The sequence below is a fragment of the Eptesicus fuscus genome, chromosome 4 (genome assembly GCF_027574615.1).
Source record: "Eptesicus fuscus isolate TK198812 chromosome 4, DD_ASM_mEF_20220401, whole genome shotgun sequence".
NCBI lineage: Eukaryota > Metazoa > Chordata > Mammalia > Chiroptera > Vespertilionidae > Eptesicus > Eptesicus fuscus.
This window is the reverse complement of record NC_072476.1, coordinates 88,328,884-88,352,249: the sequence shown is the minus strand read 5'-3', so window position 1 is coordinate 88,352,249 and position 23,366 is coordinate 88,328,884. Positions and strand designations below refer to the sequence as shown.

General features: G+C 44.2%; 1 protein-coding gene and 1 pseudogene across 1 annotated transcript in view; both read left to right on the top strand.

The window, feature by feature from the left end:
• Nucleotides 1-23,366, top strand: part of PDZD2 (PDZ domain containing 2) — a 115,684-nt gene that overhangs the window by 61,886 nt on the left and 30,432 nt on the right. The window contains exons 6-9 of the mRNA XM_054714352.1: nt 10,424-10,526; nt 16,887-17,029; nt 20,222-20,341; nt 20,657-20,771. Coding sequence (XP_054570327.1) covers nt 10,424-10,526; nt 16,887-17,029; nt 20,222-20,341; nt 20,657-20,771 — 481 coding nt within the window. The remainder of the gene's footprint in view (nt 1-10,423; nt 10,527-16,886; nt 17,030-20,221; nt 20,342-20,656; nt 20,772-23,366) is intronic.
• On the top strand, nt 8,714-8,833 carry LOC114230213 (small nucleolar RNA SNORA61; annotated as a pseudogene).

Here is a 23,366-nt window from a genome sequence, read left to right as displayed (position 1 = left end):
TCTGCAACGGGACCAGTTACTCTTCATCTGAAACCTGCCTACATGGTGTGCCCCATTAAAACAATCCCTTTCTGTTACAGTAAGCCCCATAATCATGTAAAACTTCCTCTGAAACGTTTGTAGAAGAAAAGGCCCTGGGAGAACCTGGCGTGTGTCTACGGTTGCTGCTGAATTGGAGTTGACTCCGCTGCTGTAGTCGGCCACCTCTGACATCCACCCCTTATTTTCTTTCCTGCCATTCCTTCTGTTTACTTCTTCGGTCTCTTTTGCATGCCCTTTTGATAGCCTTCCTCCCTCAACTTTTTGTATATCTTGAGATGTTCATACACACACACACAATTTTATCACTCTGGAATTTCGGGAAAGGCATATCCTAGTCCTGCTCCCAGAGATGTGTCCTCTGAGAGCCGGCAGCCAGCCCCTGCTGAGTGACCAGGGGTCTGCCTGTAGTAGCCAGCCCACAAACCCAGAGAAGAATGCCGGCCCCACAGTGTTCTTACCCACTAACTCATGGGAACATGGCAAGAGTGAGAGATTCCGGCTTCGTAGAGTCTTTATTTGCTTCAATTTGAAATCAGTACCAAGGAGGGACAGATTCTCCTTGCCATCTGCCTCTCCTATTATTTTTGAAGAACTGAGAGTCACTTGAGGACACTGACCTCTCCTTGGGAAGGTGACACATGCAAATCCATCGCAGGAGGGGCAAACAGCACCAATGACTGATCGCATTCCTAGTTCTTACAGGTGATTTATTTGCCTGGACTTTCTAAGGGACCAAGAGAGCTATTGGATTTGCATGAATAAAAATCATCCAAATCACCCACAAAGTGGGCTCAAATTGTTTGGGGATGATAAGTGGGAGGAATCCGGAAATGGGCTCAGCTAGAACAAGGACAATATTATTTCATTGGCTGAGCCACAGTCCCGGAGCCTCAGTGGACATCAGCACCGCTCCACCCAGCTGCCTCTGAGGCTCTGCGTGTTCCGAGCCTGCTGGCGCTTGGCAAGTTTGACTGTTCGGTTTTACTGTTTTCCCCTTCAGTCCTGAGTTACTCTCTCTGTTGGAAAGCATCAAGTCTAGTGTCACAGTAGATTTGTGTTTTAATTTCTGCAGCCCGCCCGCGGGCATCTTGCTACTTTGGGGCCGATTTATGGTTGTTCTCATTCCCTTTTTCTGAATAGTTATTTATTCCCCAGCCCTGGCCTCTGGTTCTCCTTTGGCCATTCAAACATCTGCCCCAGGGACTTGGAAAACGAGCTTCCTTTGGCAGCCTGCAAATAACCCTGGTGTGGCTGGAGCATGAAAGGGAAACCACCAGGCTCCACTGTCCCGTAGATACTGACCAGGGAAGGAGCCAGCACGGCTTCCTAGGGATTTGGAGCCTGGATGTCTTCTGTCACATCTGCAGATTATTTTTTTTTCAAGTGTTAGAAGTCATAAAAACTGGGTGCAACCAGTCCTCCTCCTGTTTTCCTTGGGATCAGATGTGCTTGTGCAATGGAAATGGTTGGAGATAAAAGCCACACTTTGCATGGTTTGTTTGCAAGGCTTCAAGAGTTAGCTGAGAAAGACAGATGACGCCCCAGAGTTCGACAATGTGTTAGTCACGGTGTGTTCACGGAGATCTCATCAGCGCTTTGGACAGCGGTTACAGCACATTTCTAAGTACCAGACTCTCAGCGTGGACCAAAGGGCCTCTCTCGTAGTAGATGATGATGTTTGCTCCCCACCCCCAAAAGCCTAAAATTTGCCAGAAGCTAAAGCTCAATTTCGGTGCTGTTTATCATCCACAATTATTTCCAGCCACATTGTCCAGTGCAGCTTTTCAGAGGTTCTGCACTGAGATAAAAATGTCAACGTAACGACACTCAGGTTGTTAAAATGCCAACCAAGTCAAATGCCCTTGCAAATTATAAGCCAAAGACGTTAAAATCTAAGGTAATTAACATCCAAGCTTAAATTCCCTTGACCTTTTTAAAAAAATATATTTTACTGATTTTTTACAGAGAGGAAGGGAGAGGGATAGAGAGTTAGAAACATCGATCAGCTGCCTCCTGAACACCCCCATTGGGGATGTGCTCACATCCAAGGTACATGCCCTTGACTGGAATCGAACCTGGGACCCTTCAGTCCACAGGTCGAGGCTCTATCCACTGAGCCAAACCGATTAGGGCTCCCTTGACCTTTTGAGCTAAAAACCAAAGCACTTCATGGCCTCCTTCAATCTCTCCTATTTCTTATTTTGCTCCATCTTAACTAAGGATATATATTTTTAAATTTTATTATGTATTGGTTTGGGTTATGCAGTTTAGTGGTTAGACAATCATATACGTTAGTGCTCCCCTTGGTATTTCTAGTACCCCAACTGGCACCACGCATAGTTATCAATATTATTGACTATATTCCCTATGCTTTACTTTCTTCCCCGTGACTATTTTGTAGCTACCAATGTGTGCTTCTTAGCCCCTTCACCCAGTGCCCCAACCCCTTTCCCCTCTGGCAACCATCAATCTCTCTCTGTATCTATGAGTCTCTTTCAGTTTTGTTGTTTATTTAGTTCTTTAGTTTCCACATGTAAGTGAAATCATATGGTGCAGTATGTGTCTTTCTCTGGCTGACTTATTAACCAAGGAGATTCTTGATGTTGGGTGCTGGGGAGAGGTAGTGGTTTTCAGCATCTGTAGCCTGGGCTGTTTGCCCCTGGAACAAATATGGCTCTTTCAGCTCCAAGAAAGTTGAATTTGTTAAACAGCAGGTCTCTTGTGTGCTTTATTATGTAGTGAAATGGAAATGAACAAAGAGTAAATAGACTCACAATGGTATCAAAACATTGGCCCCACACCCTTGACATTTAGAAGAATGAGACAATCCCCAGCCCCTGGACAGTGGTCCCAGGCAAAATTCTGTTCCCAGGAACTTACTTAATTTTGCCAAAGGCTATGTCAAAAATTGTAAAAAGTCTGAAATTTTACCGCAGATTAATGGATGCTGGCAGAAGACATGAGACTCCTGGGTCAGAGACAAATGGCATTGTTATGGCACAGCGTTTTTTGCTTTCTCCAGTCCCAACCTAAGATTCCATCCAGTTTAGAGCTTCAGGTTTGCATAATTTCCTCCTTGTCTCCCTCCCCCTCCACCCACATGCACACATGTCCTTTGGGAGTGATGCAGAGGGGCTCAGGTAGGTGGACAAACAGTGGGTTTGTTTCACAGCTGAATAACCCTGAGCATAGACAACCTGAATCTTCTGTGATGGGCTGGGAGCAAACCTGATTGCTCCTTGCTCCAGTGAGGGGCATTATCTTTATCCTACTGGACAGTATACAAATCTACTGCTTTCTCCTCAGACATTGTCAGTCTACAAACATCCTTAAAAGACTAGACAAGCCGAAACCGGTTTGGCTCAGTGGATAGAGCGTCGGTCTGCAGACTGAAAGGTCCCAGGTTCGATTCCGGTCAAGGGCATGTACCTTGGTTGCGGGCACATCCCCAGTAGGGGGTGTGCAGGAGGCAGCTGGTCGATGTTTCTCTCATCGATGTTTCTAGCTCTCTATCCCTCTCCCTTCCTCTCTGTAAAAAATCAATAAAATATATATTAAAAAAAAAAAAGACTAGACAATCCACAGTACAAAGAGCCTGTGCTTCTGTTCACAAGACACAGAAATGGGAGAGACCCTGGAGAGATGTCTCCCAACAGGCTGCAGCAGACACTCAGTAATGTCAAACAAAGGAGGGTTGGTGATGACAATATTCTTCTCTCAAAGATGCCAGTCAGTCTATAGCAGTTGTTTGGAGTCCATGACTGTGAATTTAAACTCAACTTGCAGGAATCTCTCCAATCTGGGTGGAGGAATCAACCTGGTTCTATTTACTGTGCTTTTCGTTTATATTCAAGAGCTTCTTCTTCTTTTTTTAAATATGTTTTTATTGATTTCAGAGAGAGAAAGGAGAGAGAGAGAGAAACATCAATGATGAGAGAGAATCATTGATCGGCTGCCTCCTGCACGCTCTCTACTGGGGATCTAGCCCACAACCCAGGCATGTACCCTGACCAGGAATAGAACTGTGGCCTCCTGGTTCATGGGTCGATGCTCAACCACTGAGCCACAGCGGCTGAGCTCAAGAGCTTCTTGCTTTGCACTCACACTTTGAGACAAAAGTATGGGGCACCGTGGTGTGCTGCGTTGGGTGTGGATTGTGTCCCGGACAGAGCTTCCACATTCTCAGAAACGGGCATTTTACGTGTTGGGCCACATTTTCCATGTCCACTGCCTTTTGACATAAAAGGGCTTAGACTGGAGGAAGCTGCATCTCTCGCCCCTATTTATTCAGCTTGAGAAACACCTTCTGTGGATTCATGAACCAGACCCGTTGTTGGTGATTCTGAGGCGTGCTTCCCGAATGAGCTAGTGAGGACGAATGCCTCTGCCACCACTCCTCAGCAAGTTGTCCTTCCTGGGGTTTTTGAATGTTCCAGGGGTCAAGTCGCATTGCTTTCTGCTACATATTTTTGGGCAGTGATTGGATATGCCTCTAGTGTTGCATATCTGTCTCCTTTTGGGAAGACTCACTTCGAGTTTCTGTTTAACCTGCTGCTTGGATGGACCCCCTTTTTTCTTTCCTAGGCTTGCTGGCTGAGTCTGTGTGTCTTTTTTACTTCTGCTATTCCTTTACTTTCTGACGCAGATATTTTTCCTAAAATACTATTCTAGACTCTGTCATGTGGGGCCCATTATTGTGAAAGAGATGAATCAATGAGTCCCCTGTTTACTAAAGTATCCATTGTTCAGTTGTATCTTGACCACCATCACCTCTGACTTGGTTAATTCCACTGAGGAAATAGCCTCACACCAGACCAACATCAAGTTCTGGCCTATTATTGTCCCTCCTGGGTTCCATTTCTCAGGCCACTTCCATCAGGGCAACAAAAATAACCATGTCCTTTTAAAATTTACCCAGGGCCCTAGCTGGTTTGTCTCAGTGGATAGAGCATCAGCCTGCAGACTGAAGGGTCCTGGGTTCGATTCTAGTCAAGGGCACATGCCCCGGTTGCGGCGCTCGATCCCCCAGTAGGGGGGCGTACAGGAGGCAGCTGATCAATGATTCTGATTATTGATGTTTCTATCTCTCTCTCCCTCTCCCTTCCTTTCTGAAATCAATTACAAAATATATACACATATATATTTACCCAGGAATTTTTTATTTTATTTTTTCCTCTTTCTGGTTTTCCTCTCCTTTAAATCTGATCCCTCTGGGTATAGTTGTCCCAAATCCTCTTACTCGGGCTCTTTATCTGCAGTTTATAAATCACATCTCTCATTGTTTTCCGGGCCTGGGACCCCTGTGGGGAAGTTCTTGCATTCTGCTCTCTGTGGTTTTGCCTCTCTTCCTCAGTTAGATTTCCTTAGGTCCAAGTCACGCTCTCTAACTAAGGACTGGCTAAGTGTCTCCCCGCTTTTGTAATGCTCACTTTAAGAACAGTTAGGCACATCTCTCTTTTCCTTACACATTATTCTACCCTGGACTTAACAATCTCACCTTGCCTCTGTTTATGTCCAGTCTGTCATCTAAGATCTCATCTTCTTAAGGAAATAGCTCTGTTCCTGTAGCAAATCATCAAGTATTTGTTACCTCTCTTGCACTGCTTCTATTCTGATTGTAAAACCAGAGCATGTCCTCAAATCCTCTGCGGCGTCCTGGGCAGCCCTGATTTCTGAAAGCTGAGTTCTCTAAGCACATGCCTTTGAAACTGTCTTCTTCCTAGCATAATTCTTTATGTCTTAAAATTGGTATACGTCATGTATATTCTTCAGCATAATTATGTGGACATTTTTACTTAGATTCTCTCTAAGTCAAGTAATAGTATCTCTAGAATTTGTATAGTGTGGTTATATAAGTGAATAGTATTTTTTAGTATAGTTGTTATTTTTTAAAATATATTTTTATTAATTTCAGAGAGGAAGGGAAAAGGAGAGAGTTAGAAACATCAGTGATGAAAAATAATCATTGATCAGCTGCCTCCTGCCCCCCTACTGGGGATCAAGCCCACATCTCAGTCATGAGCCCTGCCCAGGAATCAACCGTGACCTCCTAGTTCATAAGTTGATGCTCAACCACCTGAGCCACACCAGCCGGTCTAGTTGTTATTTATGACTCTTGGAATATATTAAAGCTATTTTTTTTTTAAATAAGTAAAGCTGTCTTCTTACCTTAAGAAGGTAAGTTTACAGTAACTTTATGGAGCTTTTTTCTTCAACTTAAATCCACGAAGCTGACATGTTTTGTTTTTGTTTGTTTGTTTTGGTTCCTCATTTCTTTTGCTTTATTCGTTAATTAAATCTGTTACCTTCTATAGCAGTGGTTCTCAACCTTTCTAATGCTGCAACCCTTTAATACAGTTCCTCATGTTGTGGTGACCCCCAACCATAAAATTATTTTCGTTGCTACTTCATAACTGTAATTTTGCTACTGTTAGGAATCGTAATGTAAATATCTGTGTTTTCCGATGGTCTTAGGCTCTACAGCAGCAGTTCTTAACCTGTGGGTCGCGACCCACAGGTTGAGAACTGCTAGCAGGGTCGCCTAAGACCATGGGAAAACACAGATATTTACATTACGATTCCTAACAGTAGCAAAATTACAGTTATGAAGTAGCAACAAAAATAATTTTATGGTGTGTCATTTAATTCTTTTGTTTGTTTCTTTTTTGTCGTTTAATTCTTTTTTTTTTAATTTTTTTTATTGATTTTTTTACAGAGAGGAAGGGAGAGAGATAGAGAGTTAGAAACATCAATAAAAGAGAAATATCGATCAGCTGCCTCCTGCACTCCCCCTACTGGGGATGTGCCCGCACCAAGGTACATGCCCTTGACCGGAATCGAACCTGGGACCCTTCAGTCTGCAGGCTGATGCTCTATCCACCGAGCCAAACCAGCTAGAGCTGTCATTTAATTCTTAAATCCAGCCTCATTTTTTCAGATGAGAGGACACTGAAGTTCAGAAATGTTGACATTAATGTTCCTAAATGGCTAATAAATGATTTGTGCCCAGGCAGGTGGACTCTTAACCCCTCTGCCCTGTCTCCTCACTATAAAACCAAGAGCTAGACATCTTATTCACTGAGAGAAAATCTCATAGGTTACAGGTGTGGGAGCAGAGACGCTCCAACTTGGAAATTGGCGAGTTCTATCCAAGTCCATTAATATAATGGCTTTGTTGTATGACACGTGAATTAGAAATGGCTGATGAATAATAGATTGTATTAACTGTTTCTTGAGCCAAAGGCCTTCCAGGAGAACCTTTTGCACATTTCATTTTAGAACAACTAAAATGGCATCAGTTCCAGAAGAGTTTGATTTGTTCTGTGCTTCACAAAAAAACGAACAAAAACAAAACAAGAAAGGGGGGACTTTCTTAGAGAGTGGACCTTTTCAGACAGTAGTCCTAAGACTAAAGAGAGGCATGTTGTAATCAAAATTGCACTTCATGTGTTGCTACTCCCTACAGTAACCTGGAACTAATGTATCTAAGCGGCCTACTTCCTGTTCTTTGAGTTACCAGCCACCTAAAATCATGCCAGGCCAGTTTTCGGTTACAGGGGGACATGCTTTCATTGAAATCCAGAGCCCCTTGCCAACACTTTGAGAGGGATCTGAAATGAGATTTCACCCCTGCCTGGAGCCCTCCAGTGTGTCTTTTGCAACACTTCCCGCAATGTTTCGCGAGATCTCTGGTCCACTCTTAATTGGTTTGAGCTACAGGCTTTCCATAGTAACATGACATATCTTTACCAGGAGATTTCTTTGGTATAACAAATCTTACTGGTATTACATAGATCACAGAAACCAAATCTCGTTTCATTCTCTGGTGCCTTTGAGGACTAAAGAAGAAAGTAAAAGACTGTTCTTTAAGGCCATGATTCTTCTAAACCACCTCCCTCAGACTCTGAAAATCAAGAAGCATTTACAGCGTTTGTGTTCGCATCGCAAGGACTCAGATTGGACACGGTGCCTGTGTGCCCTTGTAAAACTCTACACCATTCATTTTGGACTGACTTTCTTCACACACAGTCTGTGCTAGATCCTGGATCCACCTACACAAAAGGGTCTCGGTTATATACAAGGGTCCCAGTTTTATTTCCTCATCTGTCAAATGGAGATGTTACTTACCTTGGGACACATGTTTGCTGCAAAAATTAAGTGGGGAAAATAGAGGTGAATGGAATTATACAGTATGGTTCAGTATTGGTCATCCCAAGTTATTAATTTAAAAGCATCTTAGGATGGAGGGGGAGAACATCCTGGTAATACATGATGCTGGAAATCAGGAGACTGAAGACAAAGTCACAGCCTTCACCTGTAGTGAGTTGAGAAACCGTGGGCAGGCCACTTTTCTTCTTGGTTATTCCTGTGAGTGCTGATGTCACCTTCAGAACTTCTGATTGTATGAAAACCTGGGGCTGTGCTGGGGGAAAAAATAGAGGAGAAAATGGACGAAGGGAACTTTCTAAGTCCAGAAACCGTAGACTGGATGGTTTTTCTTCCTCAACATGAGCTTCTCAAACAGACTTGCAGATAGGTTGGGCCCTGGCCACCCATAACTGCCCACCTAATGGGCACCAGAGGAGGTAATGACTTGCAAATCCAAGGAGCACCTTTCTCTGTAGGCTGATCGCAGGGTCAGGCGGTGGAACCAGCAAGAACCAGGAACTTGACCCTCCGGTTCCCTTTCCCATCGGATCTGAACACCGATCTTGGTGGTCGTAGAGGAGGAAAAGTAACAGTGAAGCTGGCCTCACAGTGCTTGTAGTCTGTGGGCTGGTTTCAAACAAGGAAAAAAAAAAAAAAAAAAGAACCAGGAACTTAACTCCTTCTCCCGTAATTGCTGTTTACAGTCTGGTGACAGGTTCTTTCCATAACATGTTTAAACCAGGCTTCTCCCAGGTTGTTTCTATTTGCATGTCTCCTTCTGTGCCCTGGGTCTCTGGCATGTCTCCAAGACTTTTTTTTTTTTTTTTTTTTTTTTTGCACGATGTATGAATTAATGTCACAGTTGGGGGCTGGGAAAGGCATCTCTCTAGAGAATCTCTAAAATCATCTTCAGGATCCTATTCTTGCCTTCACTTCATAATTTAAACCTGGAGACCTGCCAATCCCTGACATTGTAATAGGAATTCACCAAATTTATCTTGGTTTTATATATTAGGAATAATTTCTTTTCCCAAAGCCCCTCCCTCAGTTTGCCTGCATCTCCTCATTTCTCAGGCCTTTTTATCCCTGTTTCTCATCCAGAAAGACACTTGAACTTGAGGGCGAAGGGGAAATCTTCCAAATTGTATGTATTACATACATTATCTATATAAACAATTCCCTCTTAAAAGGTAGTTTACCTGGGAAATTACTCTCAGTGCTTAGTTATACATTTTTATATACAGAATTTTAGACACAATGTATAATCTTTATTATCCATTAAAATTCAGAGGTTTTTTACATTATAACTACATGACTTTCCAATGACTGCTAAGTGTTAAAGGATATCTGCGTCATTTTAAAATGTACACATGTTCCTTCACGTGAATCTTATCTGTTTTAATTACTATGACTTTATTTCCTCCAGGACCTCAAAGAAAAATAAAATCTCAAATGGGAAGGCTCCTGCTTGATGTATCTCATGAGTTTCATACATGTAAATTTATCCCCACAATGTTTTAGAAACACTCTCAGTGCATAAGTCTCCTCTCTAATAAGCATAGTTTGGGTTTGTGGTTTTTTTTAAAGCATGATTGGCTTTTCTCAGAAGGAGGACCCACTGGACCTTGGGATCCTCCTTTCTGCATCACTCTGAGGTCCAGAGTGTAGACATAACACCTCACGATGTGTGTGTGGGCTGACCTTGTGTGGACACCTCCGCATAGCCCGGCAATGCTGGATTCCGGGAGGTATTTAATCAGTCCTCAGGAGTGTAGCACATGGAACTTGGTTGACCTGAGGGGTGTGATTATTTGGCTGCCACAAAAATCAAGATTTTGCTGTATTTTAAGAACCTTAGAATTAAGCTTCCATTTCTGGTTTAATATTTGTTGCGACTTGCACTGTAGGAAGAAGCACTAGCCCACACGTCAAGAGACCCGGGCTCTGGTTGTGGCTTTGTCCCGACATGGGTGATCTTGTCCAACAAGTTTTCTCAAGAAATGAAAAGGCCCCTAGAGGCCTACAAACTGAGAACCCTCCCTGGTTCTGTGCTGTGCCGTGAGGTGCCTGCAGAGGAAGAACTGGCCGGCGTGATTCCAGGCTATCAGCAGACTGTGCTTTGATCCTAATACCTCACGTGATACCTAGATTGCTGCTCCTTGAGCCTTGAGATAACGTCTCAGAAGGGATTGTGCCAACCTCCCACATCAGCTCTGTGCTCTCTGCATTTCAGGTCCCTGGGGCAGGTGATTCGTGTGGCTCTGAGGATTCCAAGGGAAACCTGGAAAGTCCCAAGCAGGGCAACAGTAAAATGAAGCTCAAAAGTCGTCTTTCGGGTAAGTGAAGCTCTTTATCTGATACCATCTTTCTGAAAATGAACTTCTAGCCTCAGGAGTGGGAATATATAACCATTAGCAGGATGAGCCCTTCTTTTCTTTAAAAATCTCAACATTGGCCCTACCCGGTTTGGCTCAGTGGATAGAGCCTTGACCTGCAGACTGAAAGGTCCCAGGTTCGATTCTGTCAGGGGCACATGCCTGGGTTGTGGGCTTGGTCCAGTGTGCAGGAGGCAGCTAATCAATGATTCCCTCTCATCATTGATGTTTCTGTCTCTCTCTTGCTCTCCCTTCCTCTCTGAAATAAAAAAATATATATTTTTTAAAAACTCAACAATTTTTTTACCTTTCTCTTTGTTTACGTTTGTTGATTTGAGAGTGGTGGGAGGGAGTGGGAGAGAGAGAGAGAGAAACACTGACTTTTTGTTCCACTTATTTATGCATTTGGTTGATTCTTGTATGTGCCCTGACTGGGGATCATACTCCCAACCTTGGCACATCAGGATGACACTAACCAACTGAGCTACCCTGCCAGAGCCAAAACTGTGTTTTCTTTTTTTAAAATATATTTTTATTGATTTCAGAGAGGGAGAGAGAGAGAGAACCATCAATGGTGAGAGAGAATTATTGATTGCCTGCCACCTGCATGCCTCCTACTGGAGATCGAGCCCGCAACCTGGGCATGTGCCCTGACTGGAATCGAACCCGGGACCCTTCAGTCCATAGGCCAACGCTCTATCCACTGAGCCAAACCAGCTAGGGCTTGTTTTTCCTTTAGATACTTCATGTCCCAGGAATAAAACTGCATTCAGCCTGGCTTCCCACATGATATTTTTGGGTCATAATAAAGTGAATGTCAACATCTCTGTTTGTCTCTTAGATTTAAATTTCCTGTGTGTGTGGTTCGTTGACTTCCATAGGACTTCAGGCGACCCTTTCACAGGAATATTCTGGTGGCTATTTTTCAGCAAGCACACCTCTCCCCCAAGCCCTTGGTCCTCCAGAACCAGGGGCAAAGAGCTATTTATATCATATGAAATCTGCATTTCAACTAAGTGGGAGAGGGGTGGAGCTGCAGCTTTTGGAACAAGCAGATTTGACTTTTCCTGGGCACCTCCTTAGAGCAGCTGGCCTGTGTCCTGAGGGAGAAAGTTAGTGCTGGGACCCCACGGCTTCCGTGGACCCCAGGCACTTTCGCCTTGATGGCTGTTTCCTGTCTTAAACTAAAAATTATGTTTTATGACTGCGTTGGTATAAAGTTACAAGCCGGACGTGTTAGCTATTCACTACTATTATGTTCTTCTGAATTTAAAAGAAATTAAACCATTTTTATGGGCCCTGAAAGTGGCGTGGGCCCTCAGCATTGTGTGTGTGGCCTGATGGAGCAGTCGACCCTGGCTACCCATTGGCACACGGCATCTGGGAGAACAGGAAGAAGAGTCGGGAAGCTCGGCAGAACCAAGCCTGCCTCTCAGCTCTTGTTACCCGACTACCTAGGGCTGGTTATTTAATGTCCCTGAACTTCCACTTCCTCACCAGAAAAAGGGCGATGATAACACTGACGTTGAAAGGTTGAGCCGATTTTTGAAAATAATAATAATAAACTCACACGAAAGCAGCTAGCACAAAGCATGTATGTTAACATCAAAAAAGGTCTGTTTCCTCGTCCCACCACTCACATCTATGCCTGTTGACCAAGAGCACCCCTCCCCCACTGCCTGGCCCTCTATGGAGTTATTCTCGCACCGTGAAACACATCCATGTTGTTTTTTGAATAACAAAATGGATTGCTTTGCATTTGTAACTCAGAGCAATGAGGCAGGATGTATCTGCGAGAAGGTGGGTCTGTGACAAGCACAGTGTGCTGACCAGAGGCTGGTAAGGCCAAGGAGGGACATGGTGCCGAAGTTCCTCACGTGGAGAGAGAGACCAGCTCCCTCTGGGCCCGAGGAACCACTGAGGGAAATCCTGCGTGTGTTTGGGACGGGAAGTCACCGGGGCAGAGAGGAGATCTGTAGGTCAGCTGTCTTGGCGGAGCTGATCAGCACCTTAGAAACCGTTCCCAGGGGCGGGCACTGAGCTCTGGGGAACTAGGAGGGACCTTTGGAACCAGGGCAGTCACGCTCCTCATTTAACGGGTGAGACCAGAGAAGTGAAGGGGATCCCAAAGGTCACTCATTCAATGCCCCCCAGAAGATCCGCTCCCAGACAGGTCTTCTCACCCTCCTGTCTTGAAACGAATCCTGTTCCCCAGTGTGAGGATTCACTGATAGATATGTGGGGAGGGGGTCCCGCCGAGGACCTTCCAGATCCATGGTTCCCTAACTGTTCTGTTTTGAATGAGCAGCACACACAACTGAGCAGTAAATCCAGGCCTGGCTGCACCACAAATGGATGCCACCCTCTCTTTCTGTGTCCTTCCCAGACACTCAAGGCCATGACAGGGCCGTGGAGGAATGTGGAAGGAGCACTGCCCAGCTCTGCCACTCCTGGCTGTGTGGCCTAAGACGGGTGGCTTCACGTCTCTGTTTCTCTGTTTCTTCCTTTATTCTGCCGATCAGTGTGAGTGCCTTCTCAGCGCCAGGCCTTGTGTAAGACTGAGTTGAGGGAATGCATATGGCAGTGCCAGTCCGAGGTGTGGTAGCAGTAGGCCCTCACCATGTGGTAGCTGCCGCTGATGTCTCCATTGTCATTAATGTCCCATCATCCTTGTCATCGTCACTGTTCTCTTTCCCTCTGGAGGGCAGATGCTCTGGGGCTTTCAGACAGGAAGGTGCTCAAGCACGTGAGGCCAAGGCACGTGCAGAGGTGCAAAGCCTGGAAGTCTCTGGGCTGTGGCGCTCGGGCATTCAGAGGAGGCAGGACACAGGAGGGCCAGGACCGTGGCAGGGTTTGGTAGAACAGAAGCGAAGGAAAGCAGTGGCCTAGACGCGTGAAAAAATGCACAAGAAATGCTTAGGGGCAATGGGGAAAACTGGTCAGAGAAGTTTTGGGCAACTGTTTTCCCTCCTCGTCTATCTGCAAGATCCAATAATTCATCAGTCAGGGCTGCAGCCCAGCCGAGCTTGTCAGAGCGATTAGGGGAAAGGAGACGCCTGGGGCGGGAGGTGAGGGTGCCGGCGAAGTCGGGTAAACCGTCAAATGATATTTATGGGCTCCCCAGTTTTGGGAAGGATGCCGGTTTTGGACAGATCCTCTCCTTTGAGAATCAGCAGGCTAGAGCAATGAATTCATGCAGCCAGGTAGTGGGAGATAAGACTGGAAAAGCAATTTGGAAACCTGTTAAAGAGGCTTAAGGAGTTGGGTCTGCATTCAGTGCAGTGAAATATGTTCCGTCTACAGACATTTGAATACAGAGGTTTTAATGTGATGAGCTCCTCGTTTGTCTGTCCTGTAAACGTGGGTATTTATTTCATAGTTTCTTAAAAGCAAGTCGCTGTGGTCGTCACATATCAGTGTATTATCTACAGACACTACCGTATGTGGTTTCTCTTCTGTGGATGGCAAGTGCCTCCCTGTCAGCTCCAAAGGAATTTTCTTCTAATAAATCTGTTTCAGATGAGTAAGCATGCCAAGATAGATTAATCTGGTCATGAATTATTAAGGAGGTTCTGTAAAGAGGTTCCAGCCATTTCCACTACGATTTTTGCCCAGTCTGGCTCCAAAAATGACTGAAGCGATTTCATGGAACATTTTTTTTCTGAAATTCTAACCTGAGTTTTCATTACTTCATGCCTTCTTTTTTTGCCAGCAGGGTTCCCTTTTAATTTTGGTGTTTTTGATTTATCCATGTTCATGCCTTAGGCTTGTGATCTCTTTAAATGGAAAATTTTCTTTGACTGCAAAGGAATTTCAGGTGTTTGAAGACCTGTATAACAAAGCTAATATTCAGCTTTTGAAAAGCCATGCCTTTAGTGATGTCCATTTTAAAATAACTGTCAGGCCCAGCTGGTGTAGTTCAGTGGTTGAGCATCCAGTCAGGAACCAAGAGGCCAATGGTCAGGGCACATGCCCAGGTTGCAGCTCGATCCCCTTTGTGGGGTGTGCATGAGGCAGCTGATCAATGATGTTTCTCTCTCGTCAGTGTTTCTCTCTATCCCTCTCCCTTCCTCTCTCTCTAAAAAATCAATAAAATATATTTTTAAAATAATAATAATAATAAAATAAAATAACTGTTAGTCCTATTCTGTTTTTTTTTTATTTTTTTTCATCACTATTAGAAATTCATCAATACATTATTTGTAGAAGAGTACAGGATCAGCTTGTTTTATCCCATGAAAAACTTTTAGGTAAATTGAAATTTTAGGTCTTCAAATAAAACATCACATGGTCTAGGATAGCTTGATATTTCAAAGAATCTGTATGTGTATATAGTTATATTCACAGATACACACACACACACACACACACACAGTGAAGCAATTTTCAACTGGTGTGCTGCAAGAATGTTTAAAACATTCAATACCTATTAGTCGAAGGAACTGACCTCTTTTCCCTTAGATTGTCAAAAAATGACAATAGCCATTCAACGTGAATGAATCAAAATTATGCCTATTCTTTTGTCAGATCGGCAAAAAATAGATTTTTTTTTTGTTGTGCCACAGAGTTTTAGTAATTAGTTTATATGTGCCATGAAATGAAAAAGGTTGAAAATCGCTGATATCGAGTATAATGTGAACATTATAATATGATTATGGTTACTATATTCAATGTAATTAAATATGATTTAAGATTTAAGTCCCTTAAATTATCTTATTTTTAAATAGCAAGGGTCTCTTTAAATATGATCACTATAAAAATTTTTTTATATTTTTTTATAAAAAATTTTTAAACAGGGCCCAACAGTACTAACCAAAAAGAAAAAAATCTATTTGTTGTACTGTGTTAATATAATGAACTTTGACCCATCAAAAAAATAACATTAAGAGAGTGAAAAGGCAAGTTAAACAGCCACTTCACAACTTTACAAAAGAGAAATGGCCAATGAATATTTTAAAAGAAGCTCAATCTCATTAGTCATCAGTGATATGTAAATTAAAACCACAATGAAATGCCATTCTATATCCACCAGAGTGGCTAAAATTACAGAGACTGCCACCACTAAAATAACAATAATAATAATAAAATAAAATAAGTAAATAAAAAGACTGCCACCACCAAGTATGACACAGATGTGGAGAAACTGGAACTCACACACACTGGGGATTCGACATTGTAAGGTACATGTGTACCTGTAACCCAGCAACTCCACTCCTAGATCTGCATTCAGCAGACACGACAGCTACAAGAATGTTCAATAACAGCATATTCTAGATCAGGGTCAGCAAACTACCATCCACAGCTATATTTGTATAGCCCACGAGCTAGAAATGCTTTCTACATTTTCAGTGGGTTATTAGAAAGTTTTGTAAATAATAGAGACCATTTGTGGTCTATAAAGCCTAAAACATTGACTATCTAGCCTTTACAACAACAAAAAAAAGTTTGCTAATCCTTGTTCTAGACCTAAAAACTGGAAATAAACCAAATGTTCATCAGCAGAAGAATAGATAATAAATTGTGGTATGTTTATACAATGAAATAGCACACAGAAGTGGGATGGACGATCTCTGGGCATGCAACAGCATGGTGGAATTTCACAAACAAATGCTAAGAATGAGGAGCCATATATACACAAAAGTACATCTTGTATGTGTTCATTTATATAAAGGTTGAAAATAGGCAAAAGTGATCTATGATGTTAGAAATAGGTTTAATGGTTACCTGGGGCGAGAGGTGGTTAGTTGCACAAAAATGGGCTTTGGGGTTCTGGCAAGATTCTGTCTCTTGGTTTGGGTGTTGGTTATTGGTACATCCACTTTGTGAAATTTCATGGAACTGTACACTTATTCGTGCACATTTCTGTAAGTTGTTATAATTCTTTTAAGTTCATTTTAAAAAGTCATTATTATACATGAAAAACACCCATCTGCCCCAACAATGGAACTACTAGTATAGCAACCACAAAGTGATATTCCTCCATCACTAGAAAACCATCTACTCAAGCATTCTCACTGTTGTTTATTGCCTTATCAACCATGGCTACATCTTACCTGGATGAAATATATACATTGCCCTTATCTGGTTCCTTTAAAAACTGGCACTTTTTAAAATAATCTGGCATCAATGGCCTCAACACATACTGAACTTACGCAGAGCTTGATGGCAGAATGTGGTGAGCTTGGTGCTTTGAAAGAATTGGACACCAGCCCTTCTAAAAACCATGAGTGTGGGTATAAATGCAACATGTCTACCTATGTATGCTCTTAAGCTTCTTTTCATCCCATATCAAGCCATGTCTTTTTCCCCTGTATTTTCCAGGGGGTGTACACCGTCTGGAGTCTGTTGAAGAATATAATGAGCTGATGGTGCGAAACGGGGACCCCCGGGCCAGGATGTTGGAGGTGTCCCGAGATGGCCGGAAGCACTCTCTACCCCAACTACTGGAGTCTTCGGGATCACAGGTAGCCAGTGCCATGGAGCCTCTTGCTTTCTCATGCAGTCGCAGTTGACCAGTCAGGGATGGGAGAGCACGCTTCTACCCCTGGGTCTCTGGGCTTTCTTTTATCCTTTCAAAGACAAGCAAGAGCATCTGTGTTCTGAAGAACTGCTTGTCTATGTGGGCCAGGAGTATTTGGGACTAGAGATATTATACAGGGAGTGAGGACTGTTCGGGGAGGCTAGAAGGAGGTCAGCCTAATATTTGAAAACAGTAGGTGAAAACAATCCCTTGTTGGATCCTGACATTTTAATCCCCTTCCTACTATGTGTTTTAGAACCAAGAGCTGTCTTCAGCTGCCTGGAGACAATGGCACCTCATGGTCTGGTGAACCACCATCACTGGTTTAGTGGGCATGTCGGGATCAGTTTAACAACTGGGTGGGTGGACGTTGGGTCATGTGAGAGAGGGAAAGGGGTGTGTGGTGTGTGTGTATGTGCCTATGCTGTGCCTGGGATCCTGCCTGTTACACAGTAATGACTCAAATAGCCAGGGTCAGAGGGGGCTGCAGAGAGGGGTGAAGTGGGCAGTGATTTTTTTTTTTTAATATACTTTATTGATTTTTTACAGAGAGGAAGGGAGAGAGATAGAGAGCTAGAAACATCAATCAGCTGCCTCCTGCACGCCCCCTACTGGGGATGTGCCCGAAACCAAGGCATGTGCCCTTGACCGGAATCGAACCCGGGACCTTTCAGTCCGCAGGCCAACGCTCTATCCACTGAGCCAAACCGGTTTCGGCTGACTTTTAATATTCCAGGGCCTGGCCCCATACGTCAGGGGTGGGGGACCTTTTTTCTGTTAAGGGCCATTGGGATATTTACAACATCATTCACGGGCCATACAGAATTATCAACTTAAAAGTTAGCCTGCTATATTTGGTCAAACATTTAATTAACACACCCCCAAGGCCTTGGCAGGGCCAGACCAAGTGATTTCGCAGGCCTTATATGGCCCACAGGCTGGACGGTCCCCACCCCTGCAAGTGTTTGGGGCTCCATCACCCCGAACGGGAACTCTTCCTCAATTACATCATCCTCAGCTCAGGTGAAACTGGGTAGACATCTCATAACCAAGTTGGAAGCAGACTCAGTCTCTGGGGAACCCGTAGAAGGTTCTTTGAGTCCTGGCACCATCAGACCAGAAAGGGAAGGAGCCACGTGGTCGGGCTGGTTCAGTTAGTGTGGAAATGAGAGGGTTGGCTGCCATCACAGCCAAGGATGTCTGGCCCTGAGATAGTGGCCTGCTGAGGAAACCTGACCATATTTATAGCCTGCAAATACCTATTTCTAACCAGGCTTCCAGGAACAAGGAAACATGGCTAGTAAAGATTAAGGGAAAAGACTTTTTTAACCTCTTTGAATTGTCCTTTCTCTTGTCTTCTCTTTCTATTCTCTGCCCTTCTCTTTTTCTCTCGGGATTCGCACCTTTCTTTTTTGTTGTTCTCTCTTCCTCCACTAAAAAGTATTGTCTAGAATAGAGCGCTCCACTAAAACTTTCTGCGATGATGGGAATGTTTTATGCCTGTACTGCCCCGAATGGTAGCCGCAGGTATCTGCTGAGCACATGAAAAGTGGCTGGCAAGACAGGGCTATGTTTTTTATTTTAATTCATCTTCATTTGAACATAGACAGCCACAGGTGGCTGGTGTCTGCCATACTGGACAGCAGAGGTCTAGAAGGTACCACAGGCCTCGGTTCCCACTGGTTCCCCAAGGGGAGATGGAGTGGGTGCTGCTGGAGATTGGTGATCAGAGAGAGTTCCCTTACGAATCCACACATGCACCTGGGTACTCAGGGGTTGAAAACCCTCGGGCTGTGTCAGGCCATTTCCACAGTGTTTTCAGTAAGAGGGTGGTAACCTTGCCAAGCCAACATCTGGTTGGTTTTTTTTGTTTTGTTTGTTTGTTTGTTTTTATTGAATCAGACAGAGTCTGGGAGGCCAACATAGCTGCCAGATAGTTTGTAAAACTGCAAAATATAATTGTTCTAAGCTGCCGGGAATACAAAAATGTTAGCCGTCATCTCGTTTCTACCTTTGACTGTAGAATATATCCATTAAGGATACAAACTATTTCTGATGTCTCTTTTCTCATATTAAATATGAAGTCTTTTTTTTTTTTTTTTGCTTATACTGGAATATCTGTCATTTAAGAAATTTATTCTAAGAAGAATTGCAAGGAGCTAGACTACACAAGTGTTTTAGCAATAGATTTGTAGAATCTCTTGTTTAGGTTATAATGGTGTGCCCTGCTTGCACATGTATATACTGGGCGGTGGACAGGATAGAGATGGAGATTTGCGCTGGAAAATATTTTATTGTGCACATATGAGGGATTAGATCTGAAGCTGCTGCAGTTGCTCAGCAGGATGTTTTATGCAGAATAACAGTTATCTGGGTTTGCGGTTTGGATTTTATAAGAAACAAGGGCTTACTAAGTTTTTGAGTGAGAGAATTAAGCTTAAAATGGGGAATGGTTCCTAACCATGATTATGAACTTGGGGTGGGGAGAGGGGGTGACTTCCAGGCGGGGGGCGGGGGGGGGGCACCCTAACCCAGGGTGGTCATCTTACAGCTCTGAGGCCTCTGGGTTTCTGGTTCCTGACTCCATTCCAGAAAGCCAGAAGCAGGATCCGTGGAGTACAGTTGAGGAAAGAAATACCAGATGTCTGCGGCCTCTGAGCCGTTCTTTCTGTGGAGGAAGAAGGTGTGGCCATTTATTGCAGGAGGATCTATTCCTCTGCTTCTATTTAAAGCATTTTGTTTTTGTTTTATTTAAATCCTCACCTGAAGATATGTTTTTATTGATGTTTTTAGAGAGAGAGGAAGGGAGAGAGAGATCTCTGTGAGAGAGAAACATTGATCAGTTACCTCCCATACGTGCCCCGACTGGGTAACGAACCCACAACCTAGGTATATGCCCTTACCAGGAATCGAACTCGCAACCTTTTGGTGTATGGAACGATGCTCCAACCAACTGAGCCACCCGGCCAGGGCCCTCCAGTGTTCTTTATAATAAACTTTCTTAAAGCCTCTGGACCAGGGAGGAATGGCTACCTCACCCCAAAGACAGCTGAGGTTTTCAGAATCTGAACGTATCTGATGCCAGAGGCCCAGAAGGGCAGCTGGGACTCTCTGGCCTTCTGTCTGCTGACCGTAGGAATACCACATCGTGAAGAAGTCCACCCGCTCCCTGAGCACCACGCAGGTGGAGTCTCCGTGGAGGCTCATCCGGCCGTCGGTCATCTCCATCATCGGGCTGTACAAAGAAAAGGGCAAGGTGAGCGCTCTTCTGCCCGCTGTTTGCCCTCAGGCGAAAGTTAGCATGTATTTTCTAAATGGTTACTTTTTATTGTTGTTGTTTTTATATGAAATTAACAAACGTTTAAAGAGGAATAGATTACGTGTCCTTTATATGTATGTGAGTGGCTTCCCAGGCGTACTGTCCTGTGGGCCTCTGAGTGAGATGGTCACACCCTTTTGCCTTAACTATGGGCATGGCGGGAAGACACCTCCGTTCAATACTGAAATGGGAAGGATGCCCTCAGGTAAGTACTGCAGTGACAACCTGGACCTCCATCTGCTTTGGGTGCAGGGCCTTGGCTTTAGCATTGCCGGAGGTCGAGACTGCATTCGAGGACAGATGGGGATTTTTGTCAAGACCATTTTCCCAAATGGATCAGCTGCCGAGGATGGAAGACTTAAGGAAGGTAGGAGAGAGCCTCTGGGTGTCCTCAGTGGGGGTGAGCTCTGCTTTCATGGGAATCTGCCCCTTTGCAAGGTGTGGAGTGAACGCACAGCAGTTGGGGCTGTGGGCTTGGGAGCACAGCAGCTGGGGCTGAATCCAGCACTTACCACATTGTGACCTTGGACAGTTGTAACCTGAGCTTCCCTTTCCTCACTTAAAAACACGGGGAACTATACCCACCTTGAAGAGTTGTTGTGAGGATTAAATGAGATATGTGAAAAGTGGCTTGCTATTTTTATTCGGGTCTTTAAATATCTACCTTATTCCTTTGGTCTTTGATCAGGTTTCTTGTTTGGAAAATTTCTGAGAGTTTGTGGGCTGGATACGTACACATCTTTTACGTTCTCCACAGCACCTACTATTTTACCGCTCACACAAACATACTAAACAAGTGCTTCCCCCCACACGCCGATTTATGGAGATGTAATTGATAGATAACTATGTCAGTTTAAGGTGTATGACATGATATGATACACTTATATATTGTGAAATGATTACCACAGTAAAGTTAGTTAACACCTCCATCACCTCACGTCACTTGTTTTGTGTGTGTAGGGTGAGAACATTGAAGACCTGCTCTCTGAACAATTTCAGGAATATAACTTAGTATTGTTAACTGTGGTCACCATGCTGTACATTAGGTCCACAGAACTTGTTCATGAATTCTGATTTTTCTTCCTTTTCATCAATACACTTCCTTCATGAGATGATTAAATCACAATATTTCTAGTTACCTTCAAAAATGGTGTGACTGCTCATTTCAGTTGGCTCAAAGTATAGGTGCTGCTGTATGAAACTGTTGTTGTTTTTTATTAACTGACTAGTAGCCCTGCGTACGAATCCGTGCGCCAGTAGCTCGCCACCGCCCTCCAGTAGCTCTCCGCCCTCATGTAGCTCCCCTTCCCCCGTCCCCTCTGGTAGCTTGCTGCCCTGCCCCCTCCAGTCGCTCTCCACTGCCCGCTTGTAGCCAGTAGCTCACTGCTGCCTTCCTGTAGCTCCCTCCGCGCCCCTGCCCCCCCCCCCAATAGCTTGCTGCCCTGCCCCCTCCTGTAGCTCTCTGCTGCCCGCTTGTAGCTCGCTGCCCCACCCTCCTGCTGATCCGTGATCCGGTTGTTAACGCTTCACGGTGTAACAACCATTTGCTTATTACATCTTTATTATATAGGGTAGAGTGAGTTGGAGTCTCCTTTTTCAGGCAGAGTGACCCTGGAAGCCTGGATGCTAATGATGAGACGTGAGCAGGCTTCATATTTTGATGGCAGAGTCCTTATTTCTCTCTCTTAGAGGAAGGGTTGGCTCCCAGGTGGTGTCTGTGTCCGTGTACAGAACAACGGAAAGTTCTAGCAGCAGAGCATTTTCATAATGGATGTGCCCTGTGTTCGCTTGATTGACAGTCTCCCTGCAGCGCTGGTGGACTGCAGCAAAACGGAGGAGAAATCAATAGTTAGGAAAGGTTAATAGCACTCGAGCCTTCCTAATACTCTTTTTTTTCCATCTGTATTCATTTACAATAAAGACAAGTCGTTGAAATGGATTTCCAACCTGTTGAATGGTCTGTCGTCTTTAAATCTGGTATGAAGATTTTTAAAGCCTGAGCAATCATTTTAATGTTTCCATCCTTTTCCCATGTGGGAACAAACCCAAAACCTCACCTCGTTGAGTAATCAGCTACGCCAGGTGATTTTTAAACAGAGTCTGTCACTTATTTTACAACTTCTGCAATTGCATTGAAGGGAAGGCACATAACAAATGCATGGGGAGTGGCTACATTTTTACACTCGTGGACAGGGTTCCTTTGGTCAGGCGCACAGTGTGCTCCTGGGACTGGCCGTCCCCGGGAGGGGAATGGAGAGATCTTGGGCTGCTTTGCACTCTGTCATAGGTAAGGGAAGTCCCTCTTCCGCCCTACACTGCTGTGCAAGGTCCATCTCTTCTTCTCTCGGGGCCGCTTTGTAGCGTTTTTGATGAACTGTTATTTTAAAAAAAACAGACTATGTTACAAGAGTACAAACTAGAACACACTCTGGTAAGTCAACAGGATGTTCAAGTTCTTTTCTATTCCCAGCAGACACTATCAACAGCTTGAAAATGACCTAACTATACCTTCTTGGAGTTGAAGATGAGTCCGGGATGGGGGGTAGGGGGGAGAATGGGAGTGCAGTTTGACATTGGCCTACAGTAATTTCTGACACGGAAGCGTCTAGTAGCGAGCCAGCTTAGTGATGAGAACCTGGAGCACCACTAAGACCGGGCAGCTAGACTATTGCTAGAGGTAGGGCTGCCATTCCTAAATCATAACTCACAAGGTTTGGTTTTGTTTGTGGGTTTTTGTTTTGGTTTGTTTTGTTTTTGTCTCTGTTATTGAGACGGTTTTCCCTGCTCTGTGATGATTCTCCGGGCCCAGAGATGGGAGTGGCTTCTCACATGTGTGCGTTCATGCTTCACTGCCTGTGGGTTTAAGTTTTTAAACAAAGACCATGAGGAAAGACTTGGGACTCCATTTTTGCAGTTTGATCTCTAAACATAGGACATCTGATATTAAACTTGGCAATGGCTA